Raw genomic sequence first — 18,672 nt, 5'->3', positions numbered from 1 at the left:
AAAAAGATCTAAAGTGACTGTTGATGAGGTGCAAGAAGTGCAGCAACTTCAATTTCCAATTTCTTTGTCTTTAATGTCTACATTCATTTTGTAGTAACATATTATGAATGCAAGCCATCCTAAACATTGGTAAGTTTGAAAGTCATCAAAGAAGTAAATGCACAATTCAGTTCAAAATTCCTTAATTTCTCAATGTTCTTATCTTTGAGGGTCACCACCAAGCAATTCCTTGCAACCCATTGACATGGGGCAACTTCTATGACTTCTTGTATCCCTTATTGATGTGCGTATGCGTCTTTCACCCTTGCATAGCTAACCATCGAGAAGGCATTGTGCAAGGTGTTGAGTGTGTCCACAATCACTATGAATTCTTACAAGATTATTCTTGTGGAGGAGTTAGTGAGGATGTGATTGGAACATGGTTGGTAGGGGTAGATCTTGCAAGTCATGGGCTTTTGGGAAATTCTAATATGGAGGGTAGTGCAGTAAATGGTCAATTACTTCAAGCTAAGAAGCATCACAAGCAACCTATTGAAAGGCTTAGTGCATATGTTGGAGTGGATATAGTGGTGATTTTAGTCATTGGATCTTGTGCTTTGTTCACAATGGATAGGCTTTCTTTGAACGTGCCTGGTATTTGTACATTGCACATGCAAGATATACCATTTTCTTCATCAATGGAGTTCTCATGCAATTTATTATGTTAATTTTCATTTGAAGTACTTAATATGATGTGCAATGTCTATGTTGGTGCAAAGTTTTTACGTAGTGACCATTATTGTGTTGACTCTTTATGCACATCTACTTCAAGCTTCACAAGGGGTTGCCCCTCTAGGTTGTGATATAATGCAAATAAATAATGGTCAAAGAGCCATAATAGGATACAGGAGGGATGTTCAACTCCCTTCCAAATTATAAACCAAGCTTCCAGGTGGACCAAATACCTAAATTGCAAACCTCTCTCCATGGTGTGTGAAAGGGTAGATGGCACCATAAATCCAAATGCCCCGCCATAGCATGGAAAATGGATAATCAACAAGTTCATGCACCTTGTTGCATTTTAGATGTGTGGACCACAATTCCCTGATGAAATGCATAAAAGAGGGAAGGAAAATAGACATTCGGTGAAAGATTTGGTAGAAAACATGCCCCAAAAAGGGAAAACTGGTAATCTTAAAAGTATGCAAAGGCAAAACATATGATAAAGAAATCCCATCCACGAAATGTGGAAGGGGCTAAATGACTGCATCACCATGGAGGGGCCTTTTTAAGCAAATTTAGATCAAAACACCAAGTTAAATGGCATATATCATTAAACCCACCAAGTTAAACGTTTGATGTCATATATTTACAGCAAAATATGAAGGTAAACATTAAATATTGGTAAAGTTACACCTACACATCAAATACTACTAAAATTACACCAAAATATCAAGTTAAACATCCAATATTGTTAAATTTACATTCAAACAATAAAATTTCATCCTAGAGACACTAAATTTTGTTCTTAAGCGTTTCTCATTATATATCGTATTTCCAAAGAGAGAAAGCACTAGATTGGAGATTTAAGCCAATTATACTATATCGTAAATTTACAAAGGGTGCAAACCGCTAGAATAGAAAAATGCAAGCAAGAGTGTTTACAAGACTTGTGTTGCCCATCTCAATCCCCTCTTAGCCTTCTAGCAAACTACAAGTCTTTATACATGGTAGTCACATGCTTTATCATAAACAGCACATGAAGTGGCATCTTCAAAGAGAGACAAGGAAATATCCTACCACCTCGTGAATCATCCTCGATGCAACATCTCGCATACGATACAAAGGACTTTTTTTTTATTTTGTAAACAAAGTATTTTCCCTTGATTCTGTGTCTTCCCTACCCTCTTCATCACATGATCACCCTGGCTGACCTCTTTCATCGTTGTAACTCTCATGGCCACTATGGACATTGATTCTTCCCACATTTGTCAAGGTGTAATCGGTTTGGTGGCACCTTCCTATTTTGCATACCAATGCTCCTCCTCCATGCAATTCTGCTTCTTGGAACAATTGATGGTTTTCATGCAATAAGGGGGCATGGAACTTGAAAAACAATGATTCCAAGCAAGGTTACAAAGAAAGAAAATGCACACTAGCTCAATGGTGGCTATATCAATGAACATTAGAGCTCAAGAGAGACGTGCAAGCTTTGAGGTTGAAATTTGTAATGTTTTAGCCTAGTATAGTTTATGAAATGCTATTAACTTTCTCGTTTGTGCTTGCATAGAAATTTTTTTGATGATGTTGAGGGGTAGGGCAAGGCTCAATAAATTAGTTGAGGCTTTTGAGAGCATTCTTAACATGCAAGCAACTTCCCCATATTTTGAGAGACCGACCCTCCACAATATGCACCATGACCTACCACATTCAATGAAGTCCTTATAGATGTTCCTAAATGTATATCAATAGACAAAGTGTAAATCAAATGCGATATTGATGGGTTTAGGCAACAAGGCTATGAAGCTATATACAATAGGATAAATGATTTGCTTACTCACAACCACATAAAGACTTCCATCTTACCTTGTCCATATAGGATTAGATTAATATGCCAAATGAGCAATATTCCAATGGTAGATTAAATATACAAATAACTTTTTGTTGAGGGGAAAAAAGTCAAATAATGAAGAGTTGCTCATATCTCTTCCAATGTTTGCACTTTTATTCATGGTTGATTATTGGATGCAATATCTTTGCTATCTTTCTTGTTGTGAGCATATGAAGCTAGAGTTTCTTAATAAGTTTATCAAGATGGCTCAAGTGACACTTCTTACTCATTTTGGAGGTTCAAAGCTCAAAATAAAATTGATAATGTTCAACTAGATACATGATAGTAAAAGTTTGGTAGGGTTTTCTCATCTAAGCTTACCAACGCACGTTCATTTGGCTATTGTGAAAGAAAAGGCATTCCTAGATAACAGTGAACACAAGTATAAGAGAGGATAGGAGAGAACTAAAAAGTTTTTGCTTACCAAAATGATACTCTCATAGATGAAGGCCATTTGTGCACCCCTATGAGCTTCAATGGTGATCTGTATATATACTAGTTAAAGAGCAAAAGTTATGAGTGCTTAATAACTATGCTATACTTGAGGAAAGCATTGTTTAACTCTAGTATTGTACATCAACCAATCATAAATACATGAGTTGTGTTAACTCGTACAATTCAAGCACCCCAACAATTGCCATCCACATATATGATAAATATTAATTCAAGGAATATTTCCCTTACAATTGGGCTAGGGGCTCTTGCCCAAAGACCCACACCACCATACTCTTATGCCTTCATTAATACTTTCCTATCTAACCCAATGCACAAATCCACAAATACCTTCTCATAACAAATTGGTCCATATGGCTAGACTCCTAATGTCTGAGTTACAAACCCTGTCAATGTCCAATTCTCATCATGGCTCCTTACGATCTAGGTGTCTTACAACATCGGGTAACTAAAAGATGAGCATTTGAGTGACATTGTGGATTGATTCTTGCTAGTCCAAGAGAACTCTCATTTCAAGTGAGAAGTAATATCCAATCATCGATTTTCTCAAGTTATTTACTAATTAAAAACACAAGAAGTTAAAGAGCCCAACCAAAGTCATTATCATTTTCAACTAGCAAGGACTCCAATTTGTTGACAAATATAGCATTTTTTCGTTAGGGTGCAGGTTTGGTTTCATGATTTGAGTAGATGCTTGATGAAATAGTTGCTAATTGAGCACCACCTATGACCTACTTGCTCACCAAATTAAGCCTAAGTTATGTTAGCGAAAAAACACTAAACTAAACATAGTTATCCCATTATTACAAGGCCATTCCTACTTGACACTAAAATCATAATTGGTTGACCATTGCTTCACTCTCCACTGGTCCATGCAAATTAAGTACCTCAATTTAGGGAGATCCACAAGTTTCATGATCTCCAATATAGTTTGTTCCAACCATCCCAAATAGATAGGTTGCAATAGATTGGAGTTATGTTGCTCAAAGATCCAATTTCCCAAAGCCTTGTATGGCATGTTTCTTTACAAGACCCAACTAGGTTAGAAGGGCTAGTAAGTTGCTACCTACAGAGAAGCACTGTTCATTCCTCAAGAGTATTGGAAAAATAGAGCACCACCTTGGTCGCAAAAGTCAGACCAACTCTAGCTAACGCCACAAAAAATAAGAACAAGATCTTAAAAAAGAAGATGGCCCCCAACTATTATTCTGCACACAGAGGTGACCTACAATACCTCACACATTTAAACCGATCAGCATTCCACAAATTAATCCATGAGCGCTTCCAACTGCACAGAGTACATATTTTCTTGTGCCAAAGCAGCAAGGCAATTTACAAAAATTGGAAGTGACAATACTGCCACCACAGATGCACTTGCTTATCATCATCACTCTCAAGTTTACCAATTGAAACGTCATTTTCCCGAGGTGATATGTTTAATCCTACATGGCTCTCTCTCTTTTTTTTCGTGAAACATGGCTCTCTCTCTCTCTCTCTCTCTCTCTCTCTCTCTACACCACCCTTAACAAGCACATAGACTATACAAATTACTGTTACAAACTCCAGGCATTCCTTGCAGCAATATGATTTGCAAGGAAATTATGTTGCTTATTTCTGCTCATCCTGCCAATCTGCTTTAAATACATGCATTAAAGTTATCCTTGTCCAAAGAACAAATGCCACTAAAAATGAAATGAATCTCATCCCTGTAGTCAAAAACCTGTGTATATATGCAAGTCTTAGGAGCAGCAGAAAGCACAATGTTTTACAAATCTACAGTACAAAACATTCTGGATTGAGAAAGACGCTTGCCGTAGAAGTTTCTTTACTGTGCTGTACTTGGATGAAAGCAACAGCTCAACCAGTTCTGCCATGACAATCCCAGCCCCAAAAACAAGAACACACAAATCAGTACAAATTTGAATTATTAATAAGAGCATGTCAGATTCCTTGCAGCATAATTAAAAACAGCAGGACGATAACCTAAAAAAGGCAGGCAAAAGAGCACCTCCATATACTTACCGAGTTCTCTTTCCTTACTGGTGGTAGTGGCTTGTGCACCTGCGCCTCTTGTCTCAAAGGAGATTCCCCTTGCATTGGAGGAATACGAAGAGCCCCCCCAGTTTTTTTCTCATCTCGGGCCTTATTGAAGATGACCGTAAACCCTTCTCCTGAGGCTGGGTTGTTTACATCCCAGTCACCAAATTTAGGAAGTGGAGCTGCATACTTCTCCGGCTGCTACAAAATATTAGAACTCAACCTTAGGCGAGCAGCTTAACAAAAAATTGGTGCATAGACAAACTGGCAAATCATAAGATTGAATTCTGTAAAATAATGGGAGTTCTCTCAATTTCAACAATTTTAAAACACTCCAACAGCATGCATAAAATGAGGCTATTAAACTGAATCCTTAGATAGCATACTATAGTGAGGCATACCCGATTTCTATTTGGTGTGCCAGGTGTCCCAGAATCTGATCTTCTCTCAGCAGCAGGTGATGCTGAACCAAGTTTTTTACCCAGTCGTCCTGGATATTGAGTATTCAGTGGTGATGAACCAGGGCCCACATTTCCATGTCCACTATCCCCAACTCCATTTTCACTAGTTGAACTGCCACGCCTCGCTGCAATTCCATCTGATTCCCCATATTCACTATTTCCCCTGCTTGGCCGTCGTGCATGGCGTGCACCTACCTTTTGACTTCCTTCTATTTGAAGCCCATATTTGGCATCTTCTTTACTGACTCTTCTTTCATGTTGAGGACTCGCCTTTGTGCCCTCTTCATTATCTGCACCACCAGAAGGTTTACGAAAAAGTGCCTCATTTTCAGCAGGATCATTAGGATTAATGATCTTCCCTCCCTTTCCAGCTCGAGCATTGTCAAATACAACTGTGTAAGGCATATGCTCATTAGGATCCCAGTTTCCAAACTTGGGTATATGAGTTGGTCGCTGTTACAATCAGAAAAGGTGTCAAAACCATAATTTTGTCCAAAAGTGAGCCCTCTTCCTGTCCCTTACAATCACTTAGCCTAATTAGCCCCTTACCCAGATAATCATTTGCTGATGATGTATTATGCAGAGAAGTTCAGTGTTAAGCCTTCTTTTATCACACTTTCTTCTTTCTTCTCTAGTGCATGAACTGTTTACAAATGTGACAAATATGCCAATCTGACACAAAATGAGTAGAGAAATAGGGCATCCAAAGGCCTTGGTACTCACATTCAGTGCCTTAGGTTTTATTAATGCATTCACCTTGTGGATATTACTGAAGCACATGTTTGAACACTCGTTCACAATTAAGGATATTACATAAACTTGAATCGTTGTTATTTCTCTTTCATTAATGTGATACTTTTTCTAATTTATGTGAGCTCAATATTGTGAGACATTGTACTTTAATACACACACCGCTGTCCTTGAGAGAGGTGGATTGCACCCTCACCCTTTGAGGACTAGAGCTGTCCTCAACTACATCACTCTTTAAGATGGTCTGCATTTTTCAAGCTGGTTCATACAAATGCCTAAATCCCAACAGAAATACTTCCAGACATGAAGCAGTCCAGTGAACCTAGATAAACCCACAACACGTGTAGCCTCATGCAACAGCCACTAAACTACCAATACCCATGTCATGCCACTAGTCTGGTACTAACTTTGTGTCATATGATCCTAGCTAAAGCACCTAACATAGTCGACCACTAGGTGAGCCACATACAAATTTCTGAAAGACACACTCATGCACCATGCATTAAGGGAACTCTCAAACTGCCGATTGGTCTCGTGTTTTGATCTCTTCGCAAAAAATATTCTTTTGGAGGGTGCTAGCTAATCTCGACTAGATTCACCAACAACAAAAGTGGCTGTGCCTGTCTAACTTAGAACATAACTTCCCTAACAGATCCAATCAAAGATACATACTTAAGGCTTAACCAAGAAATGTGAGAGCCTAGTTTTCCAGTAACAAATACATCTAGTCATGTCTCCCTATAGGTTGTTCCTCCATTTAGCATGAGAGAACTGTCATACTGTCCAATATTTGGCAATATTCCTTTATACCCACCTATTAGTGCAATGACTAAATCACTGGAGTCTAGAACAAGAACCACAATCAATAAAATTGCCTCAAGATGTGTCAGATCATTTCTTAAGGTTTGCCAACCATGACAGCATTCCTCTGTACGGCACCCTGTAAACAGAGATCTGGCCTCCTCAATGCAACACATTATCCAGTGAGTCCATAATTGTAATCACACCAACAAACATAGTATGCTTGACAATGAAGATATTTGCATATTTCCATGCTGAAACAATTAAAATATTTGGGAAAACACAAATGTGTGGCTTAAGATACAATTACTGAAAAATGATACAAACAGGAGACGAATCAAAGGTTAAAAATGAGCAACCCCCGTTTCCACCCCCTCCCCCCCTTTTTTTCCGACCCGGGCCCATGCCACCCTGGAGCTCAGTAGCAATCAATCCTCTGTCTCACTGGTCATGCAAAGTTATACAGATGCACACATGCTACTATGCAACAAGCCAACTACTCTTTACAGGTCAACGAGTAAACAAAGACAGAAACCCAGCCTTGGCCCTTTCCTCATGGTTGATGAACAATACATTGGCATGGCTTCCTTCACAATCAGAAAGAAGAAGAAGAGAGCCAACACAAGTTTTTAGAATGCTCAAATGAAGCAGCCATAGCTATGGGCATAAGTCTTGTCAAGCAGTCATTGTGGGTGACTGATGCATCTAGTGGAGTATAGTGTTTGTGAAAGCATTACTGTGGCATGTAGATTTATGCATGATTTTCTCTTTGGTTCTTGAAGAACATACAAGAGATGTGAGTCATTGTGATGTGACACTTTTTGTCATGCGAGGCATCTCTGCTCGTGAACCATTGCTATGCTTTGTGGAATGCACTTGAGGATATTGCTTCCATTTTGCGTTTTTAACAAATACATGTTTGCACAAAATATGGCTTTGGGATGGCCACAAGCTAGAGTAATGGCACAACACAAACTGTTATGCTCTTGGTTACAGCTTTCCAAAGCCTTTGTGCTCATGGTCTTGTAGGCTTCAATCATGGACTTGTGTTGAGGGCTTTTGCAAATGTTGGCTGGCTGTTTTTGTATTATGACAGCGTGCAATGGAAGAGAAATATGAACATGGAGAAGAAAGAGAAGCCAGACAGCAAGAAGAGAAGAGAATGAAGTGAAAAACTACATTGAATCTGAAATGAATGCTGAATACAATGGTGGACTAATCAGTCCCTGCATGCAGCCCAAGGTGTCAATGAGGATACCAGATCAGGTTGATGACCATGGCAGCACCGAAGATGGAGAAGAAGGCTGAAGTCGGAGTGTGCAACCTACAAGACAAAAAATGGGAATGATCTTCCCCAACAGCGGGCTGGCTATAAATAGCCCAATCCCACCAAACTGGCCAACCTGCAAAAATAGGCCAAAATAGTGCAGTGGACCAATCAAAAGACTGGCCAACCGGCCCATCCTAGAGGGGAAAATGCTGATGCAGGCATCATGACAGGCTGAACTAATCAGAATTGCAAATATGCAAACTATCTAGCCACTCAAAGCTGGGTAACTCACTGCAATGCACAGTGTGAACACACCCAACACTCACTCGAAAAGAAATGCACCATAATGCATGCTCTAGAAAGAGCTGCCTTCTCCATCAAAATACAACAAACATAACGTCAGAGCTCTTAATGTCCCTATCTGACTCAAATTGAGGCTCACAGCCAAGAGATGACTATGCATAACAAACATTACTACTAACATGTACACCCCATCTATCAATTGTAGGTGTGAGCTTCGAGGATGATACACAATTGATATAGGGTGTATCTCTCGTTGTGGCATCTTGGGGTGTTTGAACCTCTGGCAGGGCAAGCATATGCTATGCAAGTTTGACAACTGAATGGGATGGATTCTTTGAAAGTGATGGTCATCTTTGACATCAAAAAAGTTGTGGTCTATAGTTGTAGAGTATCAATGTACTAATGCTATTGAGAAAGCCGTTAAGGCTTTCTTTGGCTAACTTTGAATCAACAAATTGATGCATTTGTGAGGAATTTACGTCACCTGATTGAAGCTATTGGGTTTGTTGCACCCCTCTATTTTAATAGACAATAACCTTTGAGAACTTACTATGATCAATGTGGCAAACACTTGTATTTCTATAGCTCTACTTGCCTATTCAGTGATACAGTGAATACCACTCGAATAGCCATGGATCTGTATAGTTGTGACTGGTGGTTTACTAGTGCAATGGCTGCCATCTTACACAATTGTTAACAGTAGCGTGCATAATTACTTGGAAACATGTATGGGCATTTGTACATTGAGAGTACACACAGTAACCTCAATATGCCTAGTTATTGGGAAATGTGAGAGTACGCAACAAAAAAGGAAAAGTGAACACGAAGAGAAGGAAACAAAGAGAGAATGCCAGATAGAGAAGAAACAATGTGACTGCAATGGCTAAAGGTATAAGGCTATAATAGCCAGCCCCAACACATAACTCTATGCGTCAATGTGGGTACCATACAATAGTAGGGGTGGCAAAACCCTAAAAATGGCCAAAAGTGCCCAAAAAGGTATGCATTAATGCACCATCCATCTAAAGTGTCTAAAACCCACAAAATGAAAGATAAATACAATGTCACAGCTCCTCGTGTCCTCATCAACTCAAACTAAGCCTCACAGGCAGGAGATGAGCACACACAAAATGAAAGACAAATACAATGTCACAGCTCCTAATGTCCTCATCTGACTCACACTCAAGCTCACAAGCAAGAGATAACTACACAAGACACACGACTGCTAACACTCCTTGTCACGAGGACGTGAAATTTTGAGATGCTTTAATCTTGCTAATAACATTTGATCAAGTTATTAATCAAATGTGCAAGGTTGTTTAAGCACATGTGAGACACATGGCACATATTCCATAGTAGTAGGCCAAGGACCCCGAGGATGCAATGGGTATCAAAGGCAAAAGTTGTGATAACCTATGCCAACTAGGTTCTAATGGTCAATTGGTATCAAATTAGACCCTAGGGCAATGGTTTGGCCAATAAGTGTCGGTGGTGACACTAGGGACTAGCATTAATTAATTAATTAATGCCAGTCTAAGGGTCAATAGAGGTTAGGGACGACTCCAAGTTGCAAATGGCCTAGCCAATTTAATTATGGATTGGTACATTTAATTTTCGACAAGGTTAGAAGGGCTGAAATTAATTTTCAGGATTATTAAATTCTATAAATTAATTAAATGGTTGGATAATGCTGAAAAATGAGTTTAGAAGGTTGCCACTTAGCAAAAATGCCATGTAAACTGAGAAAACGTTTTTGGGGGCTGGGTCTCAATCATTTAGTCTAGTTTACAGCTTAGAAAAGGGAGAGGGAGAGCTATTGGTCCATTTTCTAATCAAAGAACAATAATTTGCTACAGAAGACAGCCATTTGGGAGCCTCAAGAGGCAGGGGACAACAAGGAGTCACATTTCACGCACTAGCAACAACATTGCTCATCAAGTGACAACATTTTGGAGGTGCCTAGCAATAGGTGACTGCATTAAATGCAAGCTGGAGCAAGCAACAAGCAGAATTTAGGGTTTTCTCACATAGAAAATCATATTTCTCTCTCATCTTGACTTTCTCTCACCTCCCCAAACCATTCTCAAGAGATCTCAGTCATTTTGAGCAGATATCAGCCAAATTTGGTGAACAACAAAGAGATCTCTGTTGTAAACCCTAAATTTCTACAAAATTTAGGGTTTGTGTCATGAGGACATGTATTTTTGAAACCTCACTTAACATGTGGATTAACTTTTAATCACATGGTTAAATAAATGTTGCACATGTGAGGTGTAACTAGGATTAGAGTAAATTTGCAAGCTCGGAACCCGAGGAAATCACAAGATATCAAAGGCAAAAGCTGCTATAAGTTATGCTGCACAGGTACCTGGTGTCGGTTGTTGGCCTAGGTCATTCATTTGGCCATAAGTGTCAATTGGTGACATTAGAGAAGTGACATTTAATGGTACCTAACACCAATCTAATAGTCAAATATGATGCAAAGACACTCGAGAATGGAAGTTCCTTAGCCAATTTAACTATTGGCCAATCAAATTGTTTTTCAACGCACCAAAATAATTATTAGATTGATTTTTAGTATTTAAAGACTGAAAATTAATATTTAATTATGAATAATGCTGAAAAAACTATTTGGAAAGGTTGCCACTTGTAAAAAATGCCCATGCAAGACTGAAAAACGTCTTTAAAGGCTGGAGAGAGGCATTTTTAGTGTATTCTGCCTACAAGAGAGGGGGAGAAGATGTTGATCTAATTTGCAGCCATTGGAGGACCTTCTAAGGTAGCTAGGGGCAGGAGAAGACCAATCAACAACAGGTGACAACATCTACAAGTTATTGGAAAAGGACAACAGCAGTAAATGACTAACTTTCTTCAGTTCTTTGCATCTAAAAGCTGTTGAGACAGGGCAGCAACAATAAATGACAGATTTTCTTCAGTTCTTCGCGAAGGAAGTCTGAATTTTCTCTCTCCTCAACATTCTCTCTCATCTCCCAACCTTTCATAGCCTTGCTCCACAGATTGCAGCATTGAGATCACCAAAGGCTAAGAAATTTCAGATTTCTCTACAGTAAACCCTAATCTGCAGTAGAAATTAGGATTTAGCAGCAGCCTCAGGAAGCCTGCCAAAAATTGGAAGCTCCAAGACTTGGATTCAACAGGGCTGAAGCTGTTTTTAGCCTATCCAAGTGGAAGAACCAGCAGAGGGACCAACAAATAATTGAATTTGGGGAATTTTCCATCTCCATCAAAGCGGGTAAAGGTCAATTGATTGCCTGAATCAAGGGGCAAATCAGATTAAAGATTTGCTGGTCATTTTGAACAACAAGGGGAGTTGGAATACCGAAAGGGATTGGGAGAATCCCATTGTACATCAACTTCTTGTGCCACCACAGATAATACCAACAGCAAACTCTTATCCAGTGACAATCTTAGAGAGATGCATGCCAAGGGTTCATGTTTTAAATGCAAAGAAAAATGGCCTCAAGATCATAAGCAATGTTGCAAAGCTAGGAATGAAGAGATTATGTTACTCATTAAAGATGTGGATGAACAAGAATCTCATGAAGATAATTTGTCCCATATTGAAACCAACCCAACAATGGAGAATGATACCTATGAAGAATTCTTTGATCTAATGGACTGCTTTCCATTTGATCCGGGCACTAGTGATGGAGTGAATGTTTTCATGGATAGTAAACATGGATGTTATGGATGTGATGATTACTTTTATGGTTACCCATTTGACCCTAGGAGTAATTGATTCCAATGACAGCCATTCTATCATTCATATGATAAAGATTTCCTATTTGTTTTAAAGAGTAGTCACCTATCTCTCCAAAGAAGTCCAAGTTCCTTCATAACAGTGCAATTTCTATAGGCATAGGACAATGGAAAGCTGCTTGTGTGAATTTTCCATCATGAATTAAATTGCCTTATTGGCAACAATTATTGAATCTTATGTGAAGGACGGGTTTCTAATGGTTTCTACTTCGCAGCAATACTTCATTCATGTCAATCAGACTTCTCTATCACAAGTTATGGGCAACTTTTTATGGCAGCCATGTTTTTGACAGCTTACAACAGTTCATTAGATTCTCTCATTTGTCTTCAATGATTAAGGGGATCTTCTTCCGCATGGAGGTTTCTCTTTCAGCATGGCCTTCTATTTCAACATAGGTTTTCTTACCACCAAGCTATCCTTGGAAATTCCATTTTGAATTCTCCACAATTTTGCAAGCTTTGAGAACAAAGCTTCTCTAGGACAGGATGGCTTGTGATAAAGCAAATAAGTGACTTGTAACCTTAGCCTAGGTGAGAATATTCATTAGGAGTTAAGGTGGAGTATAAAAGGATGAAACTATAAATTGTGCACATCTTTTGATCATTAATCAATTCTCATTTCTTGAGGACTCCAAGTTTGGACTTCCCACCATAGCAAGAGAGTGCATACCTTGGCTCCACTAAAGCAAGAGATGGGTATCTTGCTACCTCCATGCTATCTTCTCCATTGTAATATTTCATCATGGTAATGAGATTCCAAGCTACGGTCATCCTGGCTATGGCTATTGCAATATTTCTTGGTGTATTTTGAGCATTTCTTGTTTAGAAGAAACTCTCTTCATTACAGAGATTCAATCAAGGATGAAGAATCACCTACATAAGAAGAACCATCAATAGGGTCTTCAGAGGCCAAGACCTTATCAAAGATCACGTCCTTGCTCACCTCAATCTTTTTTTTATTCCGGTCATAGAGCCAATAGCCCTTCGTGGTCATGCTATAGCCCGTGAAGATAAGCTTCTTCGACTTGAGTCTTGGAGTCAAGTTTGCTCCCTCTCTTCTTCTTATCCACATGGACAAAAGTATCGCACCCAAAGATGCAAAAATAGGAAATGGAAGGCTTTTTTCCAAAGAAAGCCTCATAGCCTATAGGGATTCATATTCTGTAATGCACAGCTAGAAGACCGATTGCGGATGTGTACCACAGTAGCCACCACCTCACCCCAAATGAAGTAAGCAAGACTCCTATGCTCCAACATCGATTGGTCCATCTCTAGCATGGTCTGATTAGCACACTCCACCATGGTGTGTTTGAATGGGAAAACCCAAGTGCCATTATCCCTACAAAACTTAGAAAAAGTGGTTAGAACAAAACTCATCACCATGGTTTGCTCGTACACCTCGAACCTTAAAAGATGTCCACATTTCCAGAAACGTCTTGGCCTTGTCTTTTCCACAAACATTGGAGCAAGCATCGCTTTTATACTCCAAAAGATAAGGCCACACATAATGGCTAAAATCATCAACGATCAAAATCAAATACTTAGCCTTCCCAATGGGGGTTGTGCCCATAGGACCGAATAGGTCAATATGGACCAACTTCACTGGTGTAGAAGCCTTGCGAATCTATGGATGGGACTACCTAGGCTACTTGCCCCTCAAAAAATGGGAGGCAAATTAGGAAGTCCCTCCACCATCTTCTTTTGAGAAACCCACCTGATAACATCAATGTTGAGGCATCCATATCAAACATGCCAAAGCAATCCTAGCTCATGGAAAGTCCTCGTGGCAATGGCTATGAGCATATAAAGCCCACCCTCCTTTGTACCTATCCAAAGAACCACTCCTATAGAAGCATCCTCCACAATCACTGGATCCTAGGTAAAACCAACTCAAGTACCTAATTGTGTAAAACCATGAACAAGCAATAGTTTAAAACCCAAATCCGGTACATAAAGAACATTGGCAAAAGACTATTGTCGACCTAATGGATTGGTCCCTAGTCCACAAACAGATACAGAAAATTTGTCATCAATGGTGACAAATCCCCCTCTACAACTCGTGTCCTAAGGCCAATCCTGTTGATAGGTCGTGTGGGAAAAAACCCCATTGTCCACGAGCCAAGGCTTCTTCACAGTGGAAGAAGCCAGAGTGATATTCTCCTCCTCGAACACATGGATGAAGAAGGACTCAATGGTAGCTAGGGTAGCCTTTGAATCCTTAGACCCCTCATTGGGCTTCAAATGGGGGTACTTCAGCTCAGCCAACATTTCTCCAAACGTGTACCCTTTCCACAATGTGGGCACTTGGGCTGCTTCTTATTATCCTTGTTTCCTCCTTGTCATCCTATTTCTTAGCCTTAGGCTTCTCCTTCTTCTTCCCTCCTCCCGAACCTAATGTGAAAGCCTTCTTGGAGCCAAATCTACTAGCTCAAGTAAAAATGCAATTAAATGGCTTAAAGATGCATTTAGAAGGCTACCACTTTCCAAAACTTGCCCGTGCACGTGAGGGAAGGGCTAGTAGAGGCTGGTGCAGCATAATTCCAACCATTCAATGGATTGTGGAGGTTGAGAGAGAAGGAGAAAATGCTGTCCAAGCAGGTACCAGTAGGTTTTGGCCATTTCCAACCAACTAAGAAGACTGCTATTGCAAGTAGCAGCTCCAACAAGGAGCACAACAATTGAAGATTCCATCCGAGGCTAGGTGACATACATCTCAGGCCTCCAGGCTGCTCAACAATATTATTTAATGTTGTTTCACAAGACATCAGCTGGTTTTAACACTTTCTCGCCACAAAAATCAGAAATCTCTCTCTCAGCTATCTCACTCCTCTACAAGTAATCCCTCACAGCCATAAAAGGTGGACAACAGAGCATTTGCTGCTGTGGCCATCTTTGGGTCCTCTGCCCAGGAAATTGAAGGCTTACTACTTAGAATCAGCAACTGCATTTTGAGGAATTGCCAAAGATTTCAAGAAGCCAGCCATCCCAGTTGAATTTAGAGCTACATTTGACCAGCCAAGGGTCAATTAGAGGCCAATCATATGCTAGATCAAGGGACAAACTAATAAGAAGGTTTGCTGGTCATTTTTGACAGCAAGAGACATTGGATAATGAAGGAGATTAGAGCCAAATCTCAATGTACCTCATCCAATTTTACTAGAAGCTAAAGAAATATTGTAAGAGGTGTTGGTTTCAAGGCCAATCGGGAGTCTATTGTCCAAGATTCTTTGGTAACATTTGCATTATAGTTTATGTGAATTTTATGCTTGCTACAATTAGTGTTAAATTAGATCATTACCACTTTCCCCAAAAGGAAGGCTAGTTTCAAAACTAAGAGACAATCGAAACTATGAAGACCAATGCTCCAACTGCAATGACATTAAGGATTGTCATAGGGTCCACCAAGGTCGAGAGAATCGTTTCGTCCTTGAACATCCAAGATGGGCGCCCACAACATTGGTATAGGCTTGGGTGTTGAGTGACTTACTGTGAACACACTAGGGGTATTTTGGGGTTAGGACAACCAAGTTCTATAGTAGCACTCAAGGCCCATTTGTGCATATTATTGTGTGATCACTATGCTTAGACTTTGGGCCTGATGGATGTCACATCCATACACTCAGATGATGTGGGTTGATGATATGGGACACCAATCCTCATGACATGAGTGTGGTGAGCATGGCCCGATAAGCCCCTAGCTCAGCAGTGGGCCCCTTTGGCTCTACGGCTTGGAGGTGAGTCCAATGACCATTTCTTCATGGTTTCTTTACGTGAGTATGGCTTGTTTTGTGTCTTGTGTGCAAGTTGGATCCTGGGAGGACATTTCATTGGTATGAGAGTGACAACCTACTCTCTAACACAAGACTCAATGACAAGCACAAAACCACCATTAGCTCACTGAACCATGATGGTCCATGCTTGACAGGTTCATTTTCTTCTCGAATGGGGCTACTAGCGAGAGGGATGAACATGGGAGGCGCATGTGTGTAGTGACCGTTTCCTTCTCCCTCCACACTTTCTCTTTCTCCCTTGCATCAAGTACCATCTAATCCATATCTACTACATCCTCTCACTCTTTTATCCACTCTTCTTTCTTCTCACCATTATCGCTTCATAGGTTTCTTACCATCAATCTTGTTAGCACACGTTTTACCCTGTCTTCTTTTGTGCGCACCTCCTACTTTGTGAGCCTCTGTCTTCAGTCAGACAAGGCCTTCGGGAGCTTTGTCACATATATTTGTCCATCATCCATTCATGTGTGTCAGTTCTGTTTACTACAAGCACATTAGGTGGAGGTCAGTGTGCCTCTGCACCTGTCCACTCCAACCTGTTCACACTGGTTCAGTCCCAGCCAGATTTGGAGGTGTTTTACCAGCTGTTCATTGTCAGCTTTAGCTCCATTTGCAGGTGTACTAAATGTTCTGCCATGTGACAGTTCAATCAGCTGCGTTTCCGCCTAGATGTCAGATATACAGCCTGGGTGGTTAGCATTTCAGTCAGGTCTGACAACAGATTTAGGGGCATTTACACAGGTCAGCCAGATCAGCATTTTGCCCATTTTAGGACGGGTTGGCCAGTTTGGCAGCTGTTGTTTATTTACAGCCACCTGCCTTATCAGCGGACCCAGCCCTCCTCACCGAGACAAGAAGAGACTCCAAGAAACATGAGAGAACGAGATATGTCAGAGGCAGCACTTGCACATACCTATGAGAAGAGACATGTGACAAGTGACGGCCATATCCTATGAGCTTATCCCTTTCCCAAGAATTTCCTCCATCAAATTAAGATTGCTTCTAATAGGCCCTAAGTTGCAAATGCAAAAGAAGTTGGTAAATCCAGCAAGTATGCCTGTGTGCTTAACATGAGCAAAAGGAAAAACTCGGTCCAACAATGGTAAAAAGGAACTGGCAACAGCATTGATTTGATCCTGGAGGGCAGTCTGATCCTCTGAAGATCCATCATAGGAGTAGGCATGGGCCAAGATAGGCTTGAAAGCACAGAAAGAGAGAGAGAGGTTACTGCAGACTTCTCATCCAACAATGCAAAGGCATGGGTCTCAAAAATGAGAAATGTGAGAGGAATAAAGAAGCCAGACTTCTACACAAGGTTTGACCACTTTTGCTCTGTTGTATGTTGTTTAGATTCAGAGACTGCTGGAGGGCATGGAGCAGGCTGAAACACAGCGTGTAGGGATTGCTACAACATGTTCGTTGATACAGCAGCATGCTGTGGATCATGTGTGGAAATACTGTGGCATGCACAAAATATTGATGTAAGGATGATAGCATCCACAGGACAATCTATAAGGTCATCACTCCTGCAGGATAACTTTGCATATGTGGGACGCCTTCAAATGGTAAGATATGTTAACAGCTGACTGAATAACTGCACAGACATTGGTCGCGCAACATCTAAGAATACAGGATTACAGGATTGAACCGCCTGCACGGATAAGAGACAGCATAAAAATCTGAAAGCCTGATTCTTCTGGCTTGCATTTCTCACAATTTGATAGAAACCTCTAAGAGTACAGGATTGAAATGTCTGGCCTGATAAGAGGCAGCATAAACATCTTAAAGCATAATCTCTCTCACTTGCATCTTTGACAAATTCATGTGATCTTATCGAAAGAAAACAGGAGCAGTACGACGTCTGTGCAATCATGAGCACAAATGCAATGATCGGATGGAGAAAGAGGAAGCTACTGACCGCCATGGAGATGAAGTATGCGAAGGAAGCCGGAGAAACAACCGGAGGGAGGACCAGCAAAAGCACAAATTGGAGCCGCGACGGCAAGATGTCCAGGCAGCAGGTTTCGGAGGGGATCTCTGCTCAAGCAAAATCTGCGTGCACGCAGACAGTGTAAGTAGCCATTTGGTGTTTTGTTTATGGATGTCTGAATGTATGTGTGTGCGCGCGGGGGGGGGGGGCGGGGGGGGGGGGCGGCTTGAGAGAGAGAGAGAGAGAGAGAGAGAGAGAGTAAAGTCAGGTTCTGCCTTGCGGGTTTTGTAAACACTTAGATTTTCCACGTGGCTCTTTCCGATTGCAGCAGCCTAAGGCCCTATTCCAAGCACATCGTCTCTTTTGGGGGTCGCAACCCCCCGCGTACTAGCACGTATCTTTTGCTATGGAGACAACATCGCTGGTTGCACAATGCATATTGAGTGACGGACACCCAAACCCTTCCCGCATCGTCGGCGCGCACTTTTTCGAAAGTGCGTATTTAC

The 18,672-nt window shown here is 40.7% G+C and overlaps 1 protein-coding gene across 3 annotated transcripts; it reads right to left on the bottom strand.

Moving 5' to 3' along the window:
• Positions 1–4,255: 4,255 nt before the first annotated feature.
• LOC148017212 (RPM1-interacting protein 4-like) lies at positions 4,256–18,367 on the bottom strand. 3 transcript variants are annotated; one of them, XM_087662995.1, is made up of 5 exons: positions 18,155–18,367; positions 6,091–6,184; positions 5,482–5,994; positions 5,066–5,278; positions 4,256–4,910 (listed from the first exon to the last, which is right to left on the bottom strand). In XM_087662995.1, the coding sequence occupies exons 2-5, from the start codon at positions 6,100–6,102 to the stop codon at positions 4,869–4,871; spliced, it is 780 nt and encodes a 259-aa protein (XP_087519121.1). In that variant the 5' UTR covers positions 6,103–6,184; positions 18,155–18,367; the 3' UTR covers positions 4,256–4,868. The 3 variants fall into 3 exon arrangements, with proteins under 3 accessions (XP_087519121.1, XP_087519120.1, XP_087519122.1); XM_087662994.1 differs by having other exon boundaries at positions 4,271–4,910; positions 5,066–5,281; XM_087662996.1 differs by lacking the exon at positions 6,091–6,184 and having other exon boundaries at positions 4,518–4,910; positions 5,066–5,281.
• Between the last annotated feature and the right edge of the window lie 305 nt (positions 18,368–18,672).

Source organism: Lygodium microphyllum, chromosome 22 (assembly GCF_053477565.2).
Source record: "Lygodium microphyllum isolate KBCC chromosome 22, Lygodium_microphyllum_v1.1.10, whole genome shotgun sequence".
NCBI classification, from domain to species: Eukaryota; Viridiplantae; Streptophyta; class Polypodiopsida; order Schizaeales; family Lygodiaceae; genus Lygodium; species Lygodium microphyllum.
The sequence above is the reverse complement of the archived record's forward strand: the minus strand, read 5'-3'. Positions and strand labels throughout refer to the sequence as shown.